The 21,893-nt window shown below is 38.9% G+C and overlaps 1 protein-coding gene across 2 annotated transcripts; it reads left to right on the top strand.

Annotated features, from left to right (window-relative positions):
• Window positions 1-798: 798 nt before the first annotated feature.
• LOC121990658 (acid phosphatase 1-like) lies at window positions 799-2,266 on the top strand. 2 transcript variants are annotated; one of them, XM_042544761.1, is made up of 3 exons: window positions 799-1,200; window positions 1,337-1,549; window positions 1,971-2,266. In XM_042544761.1, exons 1-3 carry the CDS (start codon window positions 926-928, stop codon window positions 2,146-2,148), a joined length of 666 nt encoding a protein of 221 aa, XP_042400695.1. In that variant the 5' UTR covers window positions 799-925; the 3' UTR covers window positions 2,149-2,266. The 2 variants fall into 2 exon arrangements, with proteins under 2 accessions (XP_042400695.1, XP_042400696.1); XM_042544762.1 differs by lacking the exon at window positions 1,971-2,266 and adding an exon at window positions 1,653-1,914 and having other exon boundaries at window positions 801-1,200; window positions 1,337-1,568.
• The last annotated feature ends 19,627 nt before the right edge of the window (window positions 2,267-21,893 follow it).

The raw sequence follows: 21,893 nt of genomic DNA on the forward strand, positions 1-21,893 counted from the left end.
TGTCACCATGAAATGAAATGAAGCCTAAGGCTAAGTTTAGGGATCGGATTCGAATTAATGACCATTTATAAATCATCCTGGGAAGTCGGCAATTGCCGTCGTTGCTGAATCATGATCCTCAAGAAACATATAAAGACAATGTAGTCAAGTCAACTCTCAAGTGGTCAGATAACTAAGTAAACGCATTCATATTAACTAGGCAATAACGTGGAGTATGGGGAGAGTTAATCTTGACCACTGTCAACAAACATCGATCAGACATATTTTAGCTCTCTAAAATAGAGAATTCTAATTAACTTGATTGCTGCATTTTGTCTTTGGATTTTTTATGATTTCTGACGTTCTTGCTCAAGTTTGAACTTTTCCATTTAAAATTAAACAAATAAGAGAAATCTTAATGCACGAGACCTGGTTCTTCGATCTTAGATTGTATCGTTGAGTTAATATAGGAAACTTCAACAAGATTTCTTTCCCATTTTGTGTTTAATTATCTTTTCTATTAATGTTAGACAGCTTTGAGAAGAATTCCATGCAAAATTAAAACGTAATTGTAAGTTTCCTAGGAAGTTGCCTTCAGCAAATCTAATTTCAGTTATGGAAAGACAAAGAAATTAATATTTGATTTTGAAGGGTGATATCATTTTGTGATGAAAAGTCTGAAGCAAATATGAAACCGTGAAGCACCACAGAAACTTCTTCCTTTTCTTTCTTCTTCCGTTTATGAACTTATCTCAAGAATTTAAACACTTGCGAGGTCTTATGGTTTTCTATCTTTGCGAGTTCCAATTAATCGTTCCATTCAAAGTCAACGCCAAATCTCCATCCGCGGTGGAAAGGGTCAATCGCCATCTCTCTATATTTACGGATATGATCACCAATCACGCCACGCCAATTGCTGAGAGCGAATCAAGAAGCTCCATCGGCCATGGCGTCGCCGGATGCCTGCTTCTGCCTCAGCTGGCGGATGGCGGTGGAGGCCAACAATGCCCGCGGGTGGCGCACCGTCCCGCCGCAATGCGTCGGCCACGTGGAGCGCTACATGCTGGGCGGCCAGTACGGAAGCGACGTCGCCGCGGTCGCCGACCAGATCGCGATCTACCTCGGCGGCAGCGCCGCCGCCGACGGCAAGGATGCATGGATTCTCGACGTCGACGACACCTGCCTCTCCAACCTCCCCTACTACAAGGAGAAGCACTTCGGGTAATCAATCAATCAATCCGTCCATGCGATTTTCATTCGCTAGCTGTTGCCTTAATTTGATTCTTGATTCCACAATTACTTCGCAATTAGGATTCATTTGTGACGATTAATCATAGATATATACATCGATCGTTAGGGGGGAGCCGTACGACTCGAGGGCATACGTGAGCTGGGTACTGAGAGGGGCTTGCCCTGCAATCCCTCAAGTGCTTGGGGTTTACAGGAAGCTGATGGAGAGAGGGTTTCAGGTTTTTCTGGTCACTGGAAGAAGCGAGGACGTTTTGGGAGCTTCCACGGTTGAAAATCTGGCAGCTCAGGGATTTGATGGCCATCACAGACTGATCATGAGGTGAGAATTAGAATAATAAATAAATAAATAAATAAATATATATATATATATATATATATATATATATATATATATATATATATATATATATATATATATATATATATATATATATTTTAAAATAACCGTAGCATTCTAAACATATCTTTCTTTATATGAATTATATATCCTCAAATTGATTAATCATGGAAACATGGTAACAATGAAGTTTCGGGTAAACTTATATACTTGATTATCTGTGTTCATACCCGGTTGACTAGTCTTTGACTAAAAAGGGTCAAACGTTCTCATTTGACATCAAGTTGATAGATATTGCTATCTGTAATGTAGCATTATTATTATTATTATTATTAAATTGTGGAATCAACTTGCTATATGTAAAGTAGTGGTTATCTTTACAAACACTTAGCTCAACTTGCAGAAGCGCTGCTTACAGAGGATATGGGGCAGTACCCTACAAATCTACTATTAGAAGGCAATTAGTGGCAGAGGGATACAGGATCAGAGGCAATGTTGGAGATCAGTGGAGTGATTTGTTAGGAGAATGCGTTGGGGATCGCACATTTAAAATTCCAAATCCTATGTATTTTATACCATGACAGAACTTAACTCTAATTGAACTCGCAATGCTGTGTTTTATCTCATAGCAGAGAAAGTGGATTGACCCTAGCTATGAAGTTTTATAAGCTTGGAATGAATGAACATTGAGATCCTAAATCAATACAAGACTAAATGATATATTAAGAAACATGTACAGTAATATTTGTAATTACTTCTAAATTTTCAACAAGTTTAAACGACTAACAATCTCTCTCAGGAATCTATTCTCCCTGCAAACATGAAGTCGAATCTGTAAAGTATCACATACCCTCAATTAGCAGATGCAACCATTTCATAGTTTTTGAATATCTTAAATGAAATGGTGAAAAGTAATACACAAATCATCATAAGAGGCTTTATAGACATGTTTGAAAAGCAAATAATGAATACCATGCTATACACATTTGTTGTAACAAGTTGTGGTTACAGTGAATACCAAAAAACTATAGGTTATTAGGTTCAACGCTAGCACTTAAGATTATTCCATTAGCTATATAACTGAACCAGAACATATTTGGAGGTAATACCTATATAAAGTTGAATGCAATGGGATGGACAACATTTTCACATGGCAAGAAGTTATTTGTTGATTCAAATGGGTTTTTTACATAAAAACATAAATAAATAAACAAAATCTTAGTTTCTTAAACGAACCTCTCAAATTCCAAAGACTTATAAATAGAGAATCTTATAAAACTTTCATTTTAGCCTAAGATGAGCATACTTTCATTAAGCAACATTGATTTAATCTATCAAATTCTTCAACAACATGCTGAATAATAAACATGCATTAAATGGAAAAGCATCAATCCTGTAAGACCTGAATAAAAGGATGGGTCTATAAATAAAATAAAATGAAATGTCAATTGCCCAAGTATTTCTATCCTTTATTTATTGACCGGTTCGATTCAATAAAAATTTTCCATTAACGGTCGGTAAATCTTCAAACATATATTTATTTACACTGTGGGAATTGAACCCTCATTACTGGGTAAACTCATTTATCTGTATATCATTGCACCAAGCAGTAGGGGCAAAAAAGCATGCTATAACAATAACAATAATCGACTTCATACAATTTAAAAGAAAAAGGTAGAACATTTAATTGTTACCTAGCTATTACTTCTTTTGAGCACTAGGTATTCATCCCTACGAACAAATTAATTCTCCGTGGGTCCGGGCGCCTGGACCAAGTTTGGGTGCCCTGGCTGCCTCGGGGGTCGAGCACTTGGACCAAGTTCGGATTCTTAGAATAGTTCCGAGTGCTCGGACCAGAGCCAACTCCATGTTGATTTTTGGTTTGGATCTTCCGCTCCGGCTCCGCTCGCTTGGGTGATTTCAGCCATTCAGAATATGACTCATTCGAACCCACTTTCCGACTTTCTCGAATAACCTTCTAATTTGGCTTCTCGTCTCTCAGAATTGCCGCGTGTTTCCTTTTCGTCCGCTAGCATACTCTTCCCAGCGCTTCGTCCCTCTGACGCACCGAGCTCCTCGGCTCTCTCCCGTATCATCCTTCTCGCTAGCTACATCTTTTGCTCGACCTCTTGTGCTCCTAAGTTCCTGCACACTTAGACAGAAGGTATCAAAGGACAACAAGACATAATTTGACTTGGTTGATCACATCAAAACTACCACGGGGTACTTACAATATCTTCCTTTTTAATATGAGCAACCCAAGTTAAGTTAGGGTTAACTAAAAACAAATAATAGGAAAATAGCAACTATAAATTTTACAAATAAAAAAAAGTATGCAAAAATCAAGATGTTGCCCTCCCCTAGACTTCACCCCTACTTCTCCTCCTTTGATCACATTAAAAATAGGGATATGACATGAAAATAATTTGAAATAAATTTAAAATAAAGTCTAAGGGCTAAAAATACAGTGACTAGTATCTCAAAAAATCATCAAAGTTTAAATTTCGAAAATATGGATTTTTATAATTTATAAATAATTTTTTGAAAAAATAATTTTAGAATGATGTTTAATTGTTCAAAAATTTAAATTTTTTTTACAACAAGTAAGCAGATATACCCAAAGCTGTTATAAAATTTTTATGAAATTATGGATTTAATTTAAGCAATATAGTTTATCTTCTAAAAAAAAGTTGATTTTTTTAAAAAATAATTAAAAATAGTTTCCAGACTCAACAAATCGTGAAAAAGTTTATGAGAATATAATAAAGTGAGTATTTTTATAAAAAATATTTTTCAACAATTGAACAAAAACAAATTTTTAATATTTAAAATATGTTTTTTTAGAAAAAATCATAGAAAAATAATACAATAGTTAAAAAATTTAAATTTTTTTCGACAATTTATCAAAAGGTGTATCCAAGTTTTTAAATTTACCAAAAGTCGCATGCTACTTTATTATTTACTAAAGGAGTGCTTTTTACAATGTTTTTCCCATTCTACTCTCCTAATTACTTTTCTTTTTTATTTTCTCTGTCATTTCTCTCTTTTCTCTTTCTTCCTATGCATGCAACGTTTCTTCTCTTTCCTTTCCTTTCCTTTTTGTTCTCTCTTTTACACGTTAATTCTTCTAAAAATATTTTAACACCTCTGAGAAGCCAAAATAAAAAATGTATAGTATATTTGAACTCCTTGCAACCCCACAAAATCCACTGATGAACCTAGAGAGCTCCGATTGCATCCATTTTAGTTCCTGGGGGTTGCAAGGAGTTCAAATATGTTATCCATTGTTTATTTCAACTTTTCAAAGGTATTAAAATATAATAAGATAGAATCACCAAAATTCTCTACGTTGAGCCTGATATGGAATCATATCAGGCTCAATGTGGAGAATTTTAGTGATTCTTACTTATTACATTTTAACACTTTTGAGAAGTTGAAATAAATAATGGATAGCATATTTGAACTCCTTTCAATCTCAGAAATCTACAGGAACTAAAATGGGTGCAATCAGAGCTCTTTAGGTCCATCAATGGGGTTTGGTCAAAGAACTTGCATTGATGACAAGTTTGGCATAGGCCACGAGGTCTGAATCTAATGACGATATTTTGTCCCATGTCACTTTTAGATTCTTGTGTTTCTTTTAGGCCGCTCTTATCTTTTTCCTTGTCCTTGTTCTTCAGTTTTGGATAGTTGTCTTTGACATGTCCTTCTTCATTGCAATGATAGTATCTTATTTTTCTTTTTCTTCTTTTGCCCTGCACTTGATTAAACTTATTAATTTAAAAAAACTTTTGAACTTCCTTACTATGAATGTCGTTTCATCATCATCAAGAGAAGTTTTGGATTCTGGTTCATCCATTTTTGCCTTTAGGGCAATATTCTATTTCATCTTCGTTTTTAGATCTGCATATCTAGATTTATGAATTTCATACGTTGAAAATAATTCTTCTACATTACTTATCTCTAAGCCCCTAGAGATGAAATATACATCTATTAGGGCTGACCATTCAGGAGTCCTAGAAAATGCGTTAAACACGTATCTTACTGAATCTCGGTTGCTTATCTTTTCTTTGAGATTCATGAGTCCGGTAATGAGTTCTTTGACCCTTGAGTAGATGTGTGCGACAGTTTCACCTTCTTCTAATCGGAGATTACTGATATGGTTCTGGAGCAAGTCCCATCTCACTAGTTTTACCTCTGAGGTCCCTTCGTGTAGTTTTAAGAATTTCTCCTAGAGCTCCTTGGCTGACTTGTAGGCTCCGATCGGTTGACTTCTTATGAAGGTAAAACGCTCAGCAGATGGAATTCTGTCTTGCCATTTGCCATGAAGTTGGCTTGCTCCTTTTTGGTCCACTGATGTTCTTCTTTGTCCTTTGGTGCTATAAAATCATACTTCATAATAATTAATAATTCAAAATCTATTTTGAAGAATACTTCCATTTTCCTTTTCCAGTTCACGAACTCCTCCTTGAACTTTAGTGGGTAGATGCTCAGTTCGATCATCGTCTTCTGTGCTTCGGTCAGTGGTTAGTCCTTTTAAAGCGGTTAGGCTCTGATACCACTTGTTGGTCCCTTGCGACCAGCAAGAGGGGGTGAATTACCCTACACAAAAAATAACAAAAACCTTTCTTGACTTTTTAAACTAAATTAAGACACACTTGTTAATAGTAAACTAATTAAAAATAAAGTAGAGGTAGATCTTTTACTTGGTTTGTAATCAGAACATTGCTAGCCCAAGACCTTCAAAGCTCACTATCAAATCTCCTTCTAGAGGAGAAGTCTCTTATAGTAGTTAAGCACTAGATCACAAATTAGAACTGAATGGAAGGTTGTTTACAAGTGTTGTTTTGACTACTAAGATCAGAGTTGTATTTATAGTGCTGATCCCGATGCCTGGAAGGGTTCAGGGCACCTGAGCGTTGATAAAATTTTATTCACACCTCAAAGGATTGCAATAGTTGACGTTTCAATAAGTTTTCTGGTCCAGACACCTGGACCAGGTCTGGGCGCCTGGACCAGGTCTGGGCGCCTAGACCGGGCTGAACCAACCCTCGACCAGGGTGCAAGCTCGGGGCACCCTGGCTGCCCAGGGGTCTGGGTGCCCGGAATAGCTCTGGGCGCCCGGACTAGAGTCAACTCTATGTTGACTTTTAATCTGAGTTTTTTGTTCTAGGGTTGCTCGCTTGGGTGATTTTGGACATTTGGAATATGGCTCACCCGAACCCATTTTCCAACCTTCTCGAGCAACCTTTCGCTCCGGCTTCTTTTTCCTCGGAACTACAGTGAGTTTTCTTCTCGTCTACCAGCTTATTCTTCCACAGCGCCTCATCCCTCGGACGTACAGAGCCCATCGACTCTCTCCCGTGCCATCCTTCTCGTAAGTTATATCTTTTGTTCGACCTCCTCTGCTCCTAAGTTCTTGCACACTTAGACACAAAGCATCAAAAGATAACATGACCTAACTTAACTTGGTTAATCATATCAAAACTGTCATGGGGTACTTACAATAACATTATGAAAATATTTAAATTCCTTTGGTCCTAATAATTGGTATCAGAATTCGGACTGCCAGAATGTCTAATCGTCAACAGTACATAAGAGATATGATTTAATCGAGTCATATGAGTAGAATGTTGACCTCGAACAAAGGATCTGGGGGCTCTAGTGTCTTGATCAAGAGGATCAAATATCAGACAGGAAGTCCCAATGGACAGCCATGCTGAAAAGCCCTAGTTGCGGCTAGATGAGGTGTAGGTCCCCGGGTGGCCGGTAAGTGGAGGGTGAATTTCCTGAGATTAAAAGAATATCCTTTCTCGATCTTTGGACTAAGTTAAGTGTTGTGCAAAAGGATGTCCACATATCTCCACAATGACATGATATTATCGACTTTGGACTTAGGCCCTCATGGCTTTGCTCTTGGGTTCTCCCCAAAAGGCCTCATGCCAATGAATATATCAGGCATCCTTTTAACCCCATGATCTTTGTCAAAATTTTCCAATGTGGGACTTTGATTGAACCCCAACAATCCTCCCCTCAAAGAAAGGACCACAATTACTCTCATGGTTTGGGACTCCCCGCGAGCATTTGGTCACCCAGACCTACTTTGGGCCTCCCCGCAAGCATCCGCACCTGGTCATCTTGACCTACTTCAGGCCTCCTCACGAGAATTCGGTCACCTTGACTTGCTTCAGGCCTCCCTGCGAGCATCCGGTCACCCTGACCTACTCACCTCCTCGTGAGCATCTGGTCACCCTGACCTGCTCCAGACCTCTTCGCAAGCATCCAGTCATCCCGACTTGCTCCAGACCTCCCTGTGAGTATCCGATCACCCTGACCTGCTTCGGGGCCTTTCCCACAAGCATTCGATCATTATTCGAGACATTGATGACCATCTGCTCACTTATCCTTGCTAGTGGCTTGGCCTCCACACACTTTGAGAAGTAGTCTACCACAACGAGCATGAACCTCCGCTGACCAGTCGCCATGGGAAACGGTCCCACGATGTCCATACCCCATTAGTCGAACGGGCAGGACACCACGGATGCCTTCATCTCCTCGGTTGGTCGGTGTAGGATGTTGTAATACCTTTGGCAGGACAAGCATGTGGCTACTGTCCGAGTGGCATCCTCTTAGAGGTTAGCCAAAAATATCCAGCCATGAGAATCTTTTGAGCCAAGGAACGACCACCCGGATGGTTTCCATAGGAGCCTTGGTGCACTTCCTACACGATGTACTCTGCGTCCTCTGGTCCAATGCACTTGAGCAGGGTTCTAGAGAAAGCTCTTTTATACAGCTGATATCTGACCAAGGTGAACCGCCCGACCCTCTTCTTTAATAGTTGTACTGTCTCCTGGTCGGCCGGAGTTCTACCCGATCGGAGGAATTCAATCAGCAGCGTTCTCCAGTCGCTTGAGAAGACCACTCCTTCCATCCGATCGATGTGCACCACTAATGAGACCCGCTCGATCGACCGATTGATCATGACTAAGGATAATGAACTAGCTAACATAGTCAGTTCATTTGCTGTTTGATTTTCCGATCAAGGGATCTTTTGTACAGTGACTTCTTGGAAATTTGCTTTCAGCTTGTCAAAAGCTTTTGCATATAACTTAAGTCGAGAGTTGTTAATCTCAAACGTCCCTGATAGGTGTTGGCGGCCAACTGAGAGTCCGTGTGAATAAAGACTTTTGTGGCTCCGACATGCCGCGTTGTCTATAAGTCTGCTATCAAGGCTTCATACTCGGCTCTAGCTGAACGAAAAGTTTCATCCGGTCTTCTCGTGGTGAAATGAGCAGAATGTCGATCCTGCTACCTTATCGAGTGGACGAACCATCAACATATATCCTCCAAGTTGCTGCTGGCTCGGCGTTATGGACCTTTATAACAAAATTAGCCAAGGTCTGAGCTTTGTTCGCTGTTCGGAGTTGATATTGAATATCAAACTCACTTAGTTTAATTTTCCATTTGATTAGCCACCCGGACTCCTTTAGGTTGAGGAGGACTCTTCCCAAGGTACTGTTGGTCATGACGATGATGTTGGTGCAATCGACCTCTAGGGTTTCGATATTTGACAATATACCTAAGGTTGGTTAATTTGACTAAGGGTTGATTCAAACAAGACTTAATGTTTGAAAGAGAGAAGTCTAGTTAGGACTAGATGACTAGCAAAGGTAAGTCCTAATCAAAGGATATGCAAGTGAGAAGTCTACTGAGTGACTAGTCCTAACTGAAGGTTAGGCAAAGTGAAAGTTCTGGTGAGTGAAGCTGGGCCCTAGTAAGTGAAACTAGGTGGTGGAAGTCCTGGTGAGTGAAGTCAGGCCCTAGTGAGTGAAGCTAGATGGTGGAAGTACTGGTGAGTGAAGTCGGACCCTAGTGAGTGAAGCTAGGTGGTGGAAATCCTGGTGAGTGAAGGCGGACCCTAGTGAGTGAAGCTAGGTGGAGGAAGTCCTGGTGAGTGAAGCTAGGCAACCCTATGGGGAGATAACCCTAGGTTATATATGACCGATTGGTCGACCGGACTAGCGAATCTTGAATTCTATTAACACTGTTTTACTTTACCATTTTATCTATTGTGCTAACTCAGTGTTACAGGGAAGTTCAGCTAGGTCAACGGGCCGACCAGATAGCTGGCATGATATCCAAACTGGTCGATGGGCTGATCGGATGTCTAGCAAAAGGTAAGTCACTAGAGGAGAGTAACTCTGTGAGGAGATGTCCCAGTTGAGAGATAGTAGGTGTCAGTCTAGTTTAGGTCCATTTAGGATCCCTACACTGAGACCTTGACTAGTTCCAGGTCCTGGGCGGGACAAGAACTAATTACTACTATTTATATTTGTGCTAACACTTGTCTTACAGGGTATTTGAACTAACAAATTTTGTGCAGAACAAGCAAGAAAGCAAGTCTGCCTTCAGGTGAATATTACCCGAAGGCACCCTCCATGGCTATGGAAGGCGCCTCGGTACTATTCATAGAAGGCGCCTTCCGTGGTTAAGGAAGGTGCCCTCCGCAGGATGATTTTTGGAAAAGATCGTAGATAAGTGCTGGTTTTCTCGGGATAGGATTTGCCTTATTGGAGGCACCTTCCATGATTATGGGAGGTACCCTCCAAGCCCTTTATAAGGCAGCCTCAAGTAAGCATTTAGACTACAACTACATACAAGTTACTACGCGCACATTTGAGCCTCCAACTGCTCCCGGTTCTTGCTGTGACTCTACTGCGAAGCTATTGAGCTAGACGACTACTCTGTGGAGTTCCGATCATGCCCGACAGATAGACATCAACACAAAGCGCTGTCAGTTCTGTTGGATCATGACGACCGACTAGAAGGGGGGTTGAATAGCCTGAAAAATAATAAAACGAAAACCCTTCTCGACTTTTCTTAAACTAACACTTGCAAAATAGAAAAGCGATAAATTAAAACAGAAAAGAAGAGGCACACAGGGATTTACTTGGTTACAACCAGGGAGGTTGTTAATCCAAGGAAAGTGTCGCACTAACTATCTCCTTCAGGCAGAGAAGCCTCTTACAGCAATGAAGCGCACAAAGAAAGAAGTTAAACTCTAAATGAAAGCTTACAAGTGTTGAAAAGGAATTGCTTGAGTTGATAAAAAACTCCTGGACCAAGGCTATATTTATAGCCTTGGTCGGGGCGCCCCGAAGGGGTTCCGGACGCCCTGGGGGGGCTAAAACTTTATCCCCAATGCAACAGATCGTGCTTGATGTGATTGGTCAAAAACCCAACTCCGAGCGCCCGGACGGTCCTAGCGCCTGGAATGGATCCGGCCGCCCGGACTACTAAGTCAACCAAGTTGACTTTCTGGTCCGGACCTTCTGCTCTGATTCTGCCGCTCCGGCTGCGCTTGCTTGGGTGATTTCTGCCATCCAGAATAGGACTCAACCGAACCCAACTTCCGGTCTTCTCGAGCAGGCTTCCGCTCCGAACTCTCGTCCCTCAGAATTGTCGCGTTCTTTCTTCTCGTCCGCCAGCCTATTCATCTGCAGTCTTCATCCCTCGGTCGCACCCTGTGCTGACCTTCTCGCTAGCTGCGTCTCTTGCACCCCAAGCAGTCTTCCACTCCGGCTTCTTGTCCCTCGGAACCACCGCACACTTCCTTCTCGTCCGCCGGTATACTCTTCCGCAGCGCCTCGTCCCTCAAATGCATCGCGTGTCGTCCTTGATACTAGCTGCATCTTCTGCTCGACTACCTGTGCTCCTAAGCTCCTGCACACTTAGACACAAGATTAAAAACACACAGGACCTAACTTAACTTGTTGATCACACCAAAACAACCTTGGGGTTCCAACAAACTCTCCCTTTTTGATGTGAGCAACCCAAGTTAAGTTAGGGTAAATAGACATAAAAAGTAAACTAACTAATTTTACAATAAAATGCAAAAAGATAGAAAATTTAAATTTTGGTCTACCTCCCCCTAGACTTATACTTTTTCTTCTCCCCCTTTGATCACATAAAAAAATGGGGTTCAAAGAAAAAATCTAAGGGAAAAATTTGTAACTTTGAAAAATTTTGCAATAAAAGAAAAAAATGTTCTAAGTTAAAAGATTTCTAACTAAAACTTTAAGTAAGAAAATTTTCTAAGTCCAGCTTTAAGTAAAAAATTCTAACTTAGGAAATCTTGTAAAAAATATTTTTGAAAAAAATTTTTAAGTAAAAATTTAAGAAGAAATTTCTAATTTCAGAAGAACTTTTTAACTTATTTTTTCTAAGTAAAAGTTTTATGAAAAAAATTCTAAGTAAAAAAAATGTTTAAAAGACTTTTTAAAGCATTATTAAATGTCAACCTTAATATTTTATCAGAAAGTTAATTAAATATTTTATTTCAATATTTTGACTTTTAGATCGTGGCGAGGCACTAGGCCTTCTTGGTTATTGGAGCAACAACCACTTCCTTAGACAAAGCCTCATAAAGAAAATTCACTGTTTAATTTTCTCGCTGAAAGCGCTAAATCTGATTAAAATTTAGATTAAATAAGACTTAGGAACCCAATATAGGTTCCAGCCAACTGGATTAACTAAGAATTTCTTAGGGACATTTTTCTTTGAAATGTTTCTAATTTGTCCTTTATGATATCTAAAATACCAATTTAAATTGTTAAATTTTCTAACATTGGTATTAGATGAGCATGCATGGTTTTTCAAGTTATTTACTTGTACTTTTAAATTATCATTTTCTACTTTAATTTTTCATTTTCTAATTTAATTCTGTCGAATTCTTCTATTGGGCAAGATTTAGCTAATATTATTTTTAAATTCTTAATTTCTTTTTCTAATTTACAACAATCCTTTATTAACAATTTAACAAACTTAAACAATTTGTCGGGAGGAAGAGATTATACCTGACTTACCTTGTTGATCTCGTTGTCCGTGTCTCCCCCTGAATTGCTGCTTTCTTCCGACGTAGCTCCCCTTTCATCGATGCTCATTTCGGAAGAGCTTGAGTCGCAGTCGTCGTCTTGATGACTCGCCATTAATCCAAGTCCGGAGAAAGCTTCGAGTGTAGATGCGATCTGGTCAAAAAACTTTATCCCCAACGCAACGGATCGTGCTTGACGCGATCTGGTCAAAAACCCAACTCCGGGCGCTCGGAATGGTGCCGAGCGCCCAGACGATCCGAGCTCCCGGAATGGATCCGGGCGCCCGGACCACTAAGTCAACCAAGTTGACTTTCTAGTCTGGGCCTTCTGCTCCAGTTCTACCGCTCCGGTTCCGTTTGCTTGGGTGATTTCTGCCATCCGGAATAGGTCTCACCCGAACCCAACTTCCGGTCTTCTCGAGCAGGCTTCCGCTCCGGCTTCTCGTCCCTCGGAATCGTCGTGTGCTTCCTTCTCGTCCGTCAGCGTACTCATCCGCAGTCTTCATCCCTCGGTCGCACCCCGTGTTGACCTTCTCGCTAGCTACGTCTCTTGCTCCCCGACCAGTCTTCCGCTCTGGCTTCTCGTCTCTCAAAATCACTGCACACTTCCTTCTCGTCCGCCGGTGTACTCTTCCACAGCGCCTCATCCCTCGGACGCACCGCGTGCCGTCCTTCACACTAGCTGCCGTCCTTCACAGCGCCTCATCCCTCGGACGCACCGCGTGCCGTCCTTCACACTAGCCGCCGGTGTACTCTTCCACAGCGCCTCATCCCTCGGACGCACCGCGTGCCGTCCTTCACACTAGCTGCATCTTCTGCTTAACTACGTATGCTCCTAAGCTCCTGCACACTTAAACACAAGGTTAAAAACACACAGGACCTAACTTAACTTGTTGATCACACCAAAACAACCTTGGGGTTCCAACAATTTCTATCATTGAAGTGTTGGTAAAATTTATTTTTGTACTTAATTACTATAAAAGGACAAGTGTAGGGTGTTGCACTTGGGCTAACTTTTCTTGTACTCAATTCTCTCTTTCGAGGGTACTAGAAGAGGTTTTTAGTGGATTGACCATCGATAGGTCCGCAGGACTTGGGCCTTGAAGTAAGAGTCGTCGAAGGCTCCGAACCAAGTAAAAACTTTTTGTGTTCCTCTCATATTTTCTTATCTTCGAACTTCTTACTTTCCGCTGCGTACTTGTGTTTTTAAAATCGAAAAGAAGAGTTTTTGAAAACCACGTAATTCCCCCGCCCCCTCCTCTCACGTGCGTCACGATCCGACAGATGATCGGATGAGTGAGGAAGTACGAGCGGAGTCTTTGAGCGGCAAGCACCAAAGCGTAAGCTAATTTTTCTAGACTAGTGTAGCGGGATTCGACGTCTTTCAATATATTGCTTAAAAAGTACACGGATTGTTGTTCATGGTTGTTCTGCTTGACTAATGCCGAGCCAACTGCATACTCGATGGACGATAAATAAATCTAAAGCGGCTCCCTGGCGCTCATCTTAGCTAACACAGTCAAGGAGTTAAGATACTCCTTTAGCTCTTCCAACACCCGATAGCATTCCGTGTCCCACTAGAATCTTGTCGTTCGACGCAGCACTTTGAAGAACAATAGACTCCGATCGGACGACTTGGATATGAATCCGGATAACGCTGTGATCCGTCCGGTCAGCCGTTGGGCCTCTTTCAAGCTACGAGGTCGGGGAATGTCTTGCAGTGCCTTTACCTTGTTTGGATTCGCCTCGATCCCTCGCTCGGTGATGATGTATCTGAGGAAGCGTCCACTCTTAGTGCGGAACAGACGTTTGCTTAGGTTCAGCTTCATCCTGTATGCCCTCAAGGTTTGGCATGTTTCTTCGATATCTGCACAAAGATCATTAACTCGAATTGACTTTATTAATATATCGTCGATGTATACCTCCGGTAGGTAGCGCCAATGTATACCTACTATTTCGGAAGCAGATCGGTTCATGAATGTCGATTTGCTTTCAAAACACTTTGTTCATGAACCTCTAGTAGGTAGAGCTGACGTTCTTCAATCTGAACGGCATGACGTTGTAGCAGAATGTTCTGTCGGTCGTGATAAAGCTAACTTTTTCCTGATTTTCTTTGGCGAGCGACACTTGGTGGAAGCCTTAATATGTGTTGAGTATGCAGATCAGCTCGCAGTCCGCCGTAGAGTCCACCATCTGGTCTATCCAGGGCAGTGGATAGAAATCCTTCGAGCACATCTTATTCAAGTCATGGAAGTTGATGCATGCTCGTCATTTGTTGCCTAGCTTGGAGACCAACACGACATTGGCGAGCCAACTCAGGAATTGGACTTTCTGGATATAGCCGACCTCCAGTAATTTTTCTATTTCCACCCGGATGATCAAGTTCTACTCTGCGTTGAAGTCCCTTTTCCGCTGCTTCACGGGCCGGGCATCTGGTCGGATATAAAGCTCATGCTGGACGACACTCAGCGAGATTCCGGGGATCTCATGGGTCGACCATGCGAACATGTCATGATTTTGCCTAAGGCAAACAGACAGCTCTACCTTTCTCTCATTCTCTAGATCGACGACAATGAAGGTGGTTGCTTCTAACTGGCTCGGGTGGATCTGGATCTCCTCCTTTTCTTCATAAAGCAACGTTGGGGGCTTCTCAATGATAGTGTTCACCTCTAGGTGCGGATTTTTCTGAGAGGTCCTCACTTCTGATATGACCATCTCGACGTAGCATCGCTGAGCGACCAATTAGTCACCTTTGACTTCTCCCACATTGTCGTGAAACTTAATCTTATGGCAGTAGGTGGACACTACTGTTCGAAACTCGTTGAGGGTCGGTCGGCCTAAGATAACATTGTAGGACTGACGATGAGTCTACCACAATGAAGTTTGTGGTCCTTGTCTTCTTCAGGGGCTCCTCGCCGAGTGAGATGGCCAGCTTGGTCTGGATGATCGGCAACACTTTGTTGCCCGTGAAATTGTAGAGTAGGGTCATCATCGGTAGCAGCTCGCTCCAGTCGATTTGCAACTGATCGAATGTCTTTTTGTATATGATGTGTTGGATCTTGAAACGTCGATAGAGGGGGGGGTGAATATCGATTCGAAAAAAAACAGCGTTAAAAAGAGTTACGCACAGCGGAATTTAAAAACAATAGACACAGTAATTTTTACTTCGTTCGGAGCCTGTGACGACTCCTACTCGAAGGCCCGTACTCCGTGAGTACTTTCGTTGGGCAATTCACTAGCAATTCGAAATAATGATTACAAAGACAGTACAAGAAATGCTAATGAAAATTAAAACAAAGCTATACCGACAGAAAGAAAACCACAAGGACAAGGGTGCATTGTCGGAGCTTCGTTAGCGTCGTTGGAGCACAGAGCAGCAGAGCAAGCAGTCTAAGAGTTCTGGGATGATACTGAAGCTCCACCCCTGGGGCTTCTTTTATATGCTGCTCCGGGCGCCTGTATCCCTTCCGTGCGCCCTGGTGCGACGTGGCAGGTCTAATCAGCGAACTCCACGTGGCGACGACTCGGTTTGGATAAAATTCACCTCCGGGCGCCCGGATCCCTTCCGGGCGCCCGGACCCCTCTTCTCCAGAAAGTCCTTCTCCTGCAAGAAAAGGTTAGTCCGAGGTAAATATACCCTGCAACACAGATTGTTAGCACAGTTTTATAGATAAGCAAATTAAGTATGAATTACCAAAAAAGAGTATGACTTTAGATTCCGTCTTTCCGAGACCGGAATCTAGTCACGATCTTGACTTAGATATCCGAAATTGATCTAAGCCGGATCGACGCCTAATGTTCCCTTCCCGGGAACGCGTCCTCGTAGTCACTCCCCTCCAGTGACTTACCTCACTTACCTGCCAGACGTCCGGTCAGCCCGTCGACCCGTCTAGACTTCGTGCCAGCTATCCGGTCAGCCCGTCGACCTAGCTGGACTTCGTGCCTAAGCGTCCGGTCAGCCCGTCGACCCGTTTGGACTTTGTGCTAGCTATCCGGTCAGCCCGTCGACCTAGCTGGGCTTCGTGCCAGACATCCGGTCAGCCCGTCGACCTGTCTGGACTTCTCCTGCACACTCGATCAGAGTGTTAGACAACAACAAACTAACTTAACCTGATTTGTCATTTATCAAAACCTGGGTTAAATCGTTAGTGCTAACCGCACCAACAATCCCCCCCTTTTTGATGGAATGACAACCTTGTTAAGTTAGTGAAAACATATGCAAGTAACAACATGCATTTATGTGGTTTTTTTTTTTTAAAGTTAGTTTGTATTTTCACTTTGGTTTAGCTAACTTAACCACCTAACCCTCCCCCTTTGTCATTCATCAAAAAAACAAATGTCAAGTAAGAATAAATACAGACTTCAGACAATAATGTTAAGTTAACCTAGGGGAATTTAAACGATAGTTTTACCTTTATTTCTTAAAAAAAAAATTAAGTCTTGAAAATAGCTTAGTAACTTTGAGAAAAAAAATATATTTAAGTTTGCAAACATCACTTTCAAAAGGTAATTTTCAACACTAAGTTTTTGCAAATTAAGTTAAACCTAATTTTTCAGAACTGGATTCAGGATAATATTAAATTTAAACTTTAAGAAAAATGATTTTGAACTTTACTTTAAGTTTTCAAAGGAGTTTGGTAAAACAAATTTGGGTAAAGTAAAATAATTTGTTCAAAATAATTTTATAAAATTATTTTTCCAAAATCAAATATTCAAAGTTCAAAAGTTTCACAACCATGGTTTAAAATACTTGAAAAGTTCAGTTTTCAAAGACTAAGTAAAAACAATAAAAAGTTTGTAAAGAAAATTTTCATAATTTTAAACAAGTTGATTTTAAACTTTGATTTTCAAATTTAAGTTTAAAATTCAATTTGAAAAACTGAATTAGTTTTATTTCTCCCCCTGAACCTGACATGAATTCAAATGTCTAACCAGGTAGTTACTGACTGACTATCAAAAGATAGCAGCTTTCAATTGGTTAGTCAAGTTAAGGTCAACCTTAACTTGATTAATGTATATTTTGTATTTAACGCCCAGACTTATATCGATGCACTGAAATAAGCATCTTAAGTCTTAGGCAGGTGGCCTATACATCTCACCCCTTTCTATGTTCGTCAAACACAAGCAAGGTAAGCCTAGGGTTTTGGTGAGATGCTCAAAAACTAGTCCTGTGGGTACATGCTTTCTAAGGATTTTGAACTAGTCTAAGGCTAAAAGTATTTTTAAAACTCTAAAAATAGGAAAGTTTTGAAAATGAAACATGTTTAACCTATAATTTGAGAGCAATCATTTTGAAAATATTTTTGAAATTCGAAACTCCTAGTCTATTAGGCACATTCCTAGTTTTCTACGCAAATTACTAAATTCACTTTCAGGGAGTGGTTTGGTGAATATGTCAGCTAAGTTTGACTTGGACTCAATGTATTTAAGCTCAATGTCACCCTTAGTAACATGATCCCTGATAAAGTGGTGCCTGATTTCAATGTGTTTGGTTCTTGAATGATGCACTGGATTTTTTGTTAAATTGATTGAGCTAATATTGTCAATTAAAACTTTTACATTTGTGATTTTTAAGTTGAAATATTTTAAGGTATGCATCATCCATAATAATTGGGCTACACATTCTCCTATAGCTATGTATTCTGACTCAGTTGTAGATAGTGCAACACAGTGTTGCTTTCTACTAAATCAGCTGACAAGTGATGGGCCTAGTAGTTGGCATCCACCACTTGTGCTTTTGCGGTCTAATTTGCATCCAGCATAATCTGAGTCAGAATATCCTATTAATTCAAAGTTATTGGTCTTAGGATACCAAATTCCTACATTTGTTGTTCCCTTAAGATATCTAAAAATTCTTTTGACTTGAGTCAAATGGGATTCTTTAGCACAGGTTTGGTATCTGACACACATACTAACTGCAAATAAGATATCAGGTCGGCTTGCAGTTAAGTAAAGTAGACTACCTATTGCACTTCTATAATACTTTAGATCTACTGGTTTTCCATTTAGGTCATTGTCTAAAATTGTGTTTACTGCCATAGGTGTTTTTATTTCTTTTGTATTTTTCATTCCGAATTTTTTAAGTAATTCTTTAGTGTATTTATGTTGATAAATGTAATTTCCTTCATTTGTTTGTTTAATTTGTAAACCTAGAAAATAAGTCAATTTTCCTACTAAGCTCATTTCAAATTCTTGTTCCATTAGGTTGATAAATTCTTCTAAAAAAATCTGAGTTAGTTGAACCAAATATTATATCATCTACATATATTTGTGCTATAAATATGTCGTTATTTAGTAATTTAACAAACAAAGTTGGGTTAATTTGACCTTGGTTGAATCTTTTAGATGTTAAGTAAGATGTTAGCCTTTCATACCATGCCCTGGGTGCTTGTTTAAGTCCATATAATGCTTTCTTTAACTTAAAGACATAATCATGGTGTTCTAGATCTTCAAACCCAGGAGGCTGACCTACATAAACTTCTTCTTTTATCAGTCCATTGAGAAAAGCTGACTTAACATCCATTTGATATAGTTTGAATCCCTTATGGGCTGCATAACTTAGTAACATTCTAATGGATTTTAATCTGGCTACTGGGGCATAGGTTTCATCGTAGTCAAGTCCTTCAACTTGACTGAACCCTTTGGCAACTAGCCTAGCCTTATTCCTAGTAATTTCCCCAGTTTCACTTAATTTGTTTCTGAATACCCATTTTATTTCTATTATTTTCTTATCTTTAGGTGGTGGTACTAGATCCCAAACTTCATTACGCTCAAATTGAGCTAGTTCCTCTTGCATAGCCATGATCCAATCTGGATCAAGTAGGGATTCAGCTACAGTTTTGGGTTTAATTTTTGAAATCAGGGAAATTTGACTTAGGTTCCTAAAGGATGATCTGGTCTGAACCCTTAGGTCTGGATCACCAATTATTTGATCAGTTGGATAGTTAGGGTTGATTCTTATAGTTCTAGGTGGTTGATTTACTTGAGTGTGTTCATCTTCTTCATGATCTAAGGATTGATTGGTTTCTTCAGGATTATTATTTTCAATAGGTTGAAGTTGAGTTTGTCCTTGGGTTTCTTCAAATATTACATTTGTGGTTTACTCGATTTTTAACGTAATTTTATTATATATTCTGTAACCCCTACTGTTTAGATAATATCCTACAAAAATTCCATTTTCTACTTTAGAGGTAAATTTTCCTAAGTGTTCTCTAGTATTTAAGATGTAGGCTAGACACCCAAATACTTTAAAATATTTTATGTTGGGTTGTTTGTTATAAAATATTTCAAAGAAGGTTTTATTATGTCTTTTATTTAATGTTGTTCTATTTTGCACATAGCAGGCTGTACTAACAGCTTCTGCCCAAAAATATTTGGGTAAGTTATATTCATTTAACATAGTTCTAGAGGCTTCCAGTAAAGTTCTATTTTTTCTTTCTACAATTCTATTTTGTTGAGGGGTTTTAGGACACGAAAATTCGTGATGGTAGCCATTCTCAAGACATAACTTGTTAAAATTATGATTTTTAAATTCTCCCCCGTTGTCACTCCTAATTCTTTTAATTTTAAGATCTTTTTCGTTTTCAATTTGTTTGCAAAAGTTTATAAAGATTTCAAAAGTTTCATCTTTATGTTTTAAGAATTTTACCCAAGTAAACCTAGAATAATCATCTATTATTACTAAACAGTATAAGTTTCCATTTATGGATTTGACTCCATGGGAGTCAAAAAGGTCTAAATGTAGAAGTTCTAATATTGAGTCGGTTTGTGGCTGATTGGTTGGTTTGTGAGTGGATTTTGTTTGTTTACCTTGTTGACAAACATTACATATGGTTGAATCTAGGTTAGGTAATTTTGGTAAGCCTCTCACTAGTCCATTTAATTTGCTTATATTTCTAAAGTTGGTGTGAGACATTCTCCTATGCCATAACCAAGTTTCTTCTTTTTGTGTTAAATAACACTTAATTGAAGAGGTGGTTAAGTTGATAGCATAGATGTTGTCTTTTCTAAAACCTTTTAGGCTTATAGTAGGATTGTCTAGATGTTTGATTAAACACTCTATGGATAGAAATTTAACCTTATACCTAGTATCACACAATTGACTTATACTCAGGAGATTGTATTTAAAATTCTCGACAAGTAGAACATTTATAATTATGAAATCTATTTTTAATTCAATATTACCTATCCCAATTACCTTGAGTTTGCCGTTGTTTCCAAAGGCAACTGTTCCTAAGCTTTTGTAAGTGAGTTGAGTGAACTTGGTGTGATCTCCAGTCATATGTTTGGAGAAACCACTATCCAAAATCCACTTGGTTTCCTACAATGAGTAGGAATTGAGGTTAGTCTCTTAAGATTATAAATTTTTAATAATTTTTTTTTAAAGTTAATTTAATTTTAAAATAATTTTTAAAGTTAATTTAATTTTAATATAATTTTTAATTTTAAAATAATTTGTTAATTTAATTTTAAAATAATTTTTAAAGTTAATTTAATTTTAATATAATTTTTAATTTTAAAATAATTTTAAAAGTTAATTTAATTTTAAAATAATTTTTAAAGTTAATTTAATTTTAAAATAAATTTTAAAGTTAAAATAATTTTTAATGTTAATTTAATTTTAAAATAATTTTTAAAGTTAAAATAATTTTTAAAGTTAATTTTTAATTTTTAAACTTAATTTAATTTTTAATTAATTCGAAATTTAATTTTAATTAAATTTAACTTAATTTGAAATTTAATTTTAATTTGACATTCAAAATTTAATTTTAATTAATTTTAATTTAATTTGAAAATTAATTTAATCCTTATTCATCTCACCCGATCTAGATTATCAATCAGGGTATCCTATAATTTTGTGAGATGAATTAGATTTAATTATAGAGTTTGGTTTAACTTGTGTTAGATTCAGGTTTAGCTTTTGGTCTCTATAAATAGGCATTCTTCGGATAAACTTCTAAGCTTGGTGAGTCACTTGGACGTCATTAGAAGTAACCAACCTTTCGAGGTTTTCCGAATAGTCCTATCCACGGAGTTTAGTACTAAACATTGGTCTAACTAGTTAGGATCTGTTTAAGGGTAGCTTCGGTCAGTTCCACTTGGCCAAATGCATCAGATCGAAGCCATATCTTTCTAGACATGCGATGCCCAAGCTTCCCTAACGTACTATCATCCAAAAACTTCATCCGTACCGTGATTCAAGTTAAACTGGGTCCCTTTTTAACTAATCCTAATTACCCTGCCGGGTTAGTTTATTTGGGTTACCCTGTCGGGTAAGTTAGTTTTGGAGGTGCCAGCTATTCTGGAGCCTCCCCCTGAATTATTTAAATTTTTGTTTTAGGTTTGTGTCTATTTCTTTTATATTTATAATTAACTTGGTGATAATTTATATTTTGTTGAGTAAAATGTTTAAATTTTGAATTTTTTGATTGAGGTTTATATTTTGGTTTTTGA

Source organism: Zingiber officinale, chromosome 6B (assembly GCF_018446385.1).
Source record: "Zingiber officinale cultivar Zhangliang chromosome 6B, Zo_v1.1, whole genome shotgun sequence".
Lineage (NCBI taxonomy): Eukaryota > Viridiplantae > Streptophyta > Magnoliopsida > Zingiberales > Zingiberaceae > Zingiber > Zingiber officinale.

Excerpts from the sequence above, each read along its gene's own strand:
- LOC121990658 (XM_042544761.1), top strand. The coding sequence starts at position 926 with ATGGCGTCGCCGGATGCCTGCTTCTGCCTCAGCTGGCGGATGGCGGTG. Across the intron at positions 1,201-1,336 it reads TACAAGGAGAAGCACTTCGG|GGGGGAGCCGTACGACTCGA; the intron begins GTAATCAATCAA and ends ATCGATCGTTAG. Across the intron at positions 1,550-1,970 it reads CATCACAGACTGATCATGAG|AAGCGCTGCTTACAGAGGAT; the intron begins GTGAGAATTAGA and ends CTCAACTTGCAG.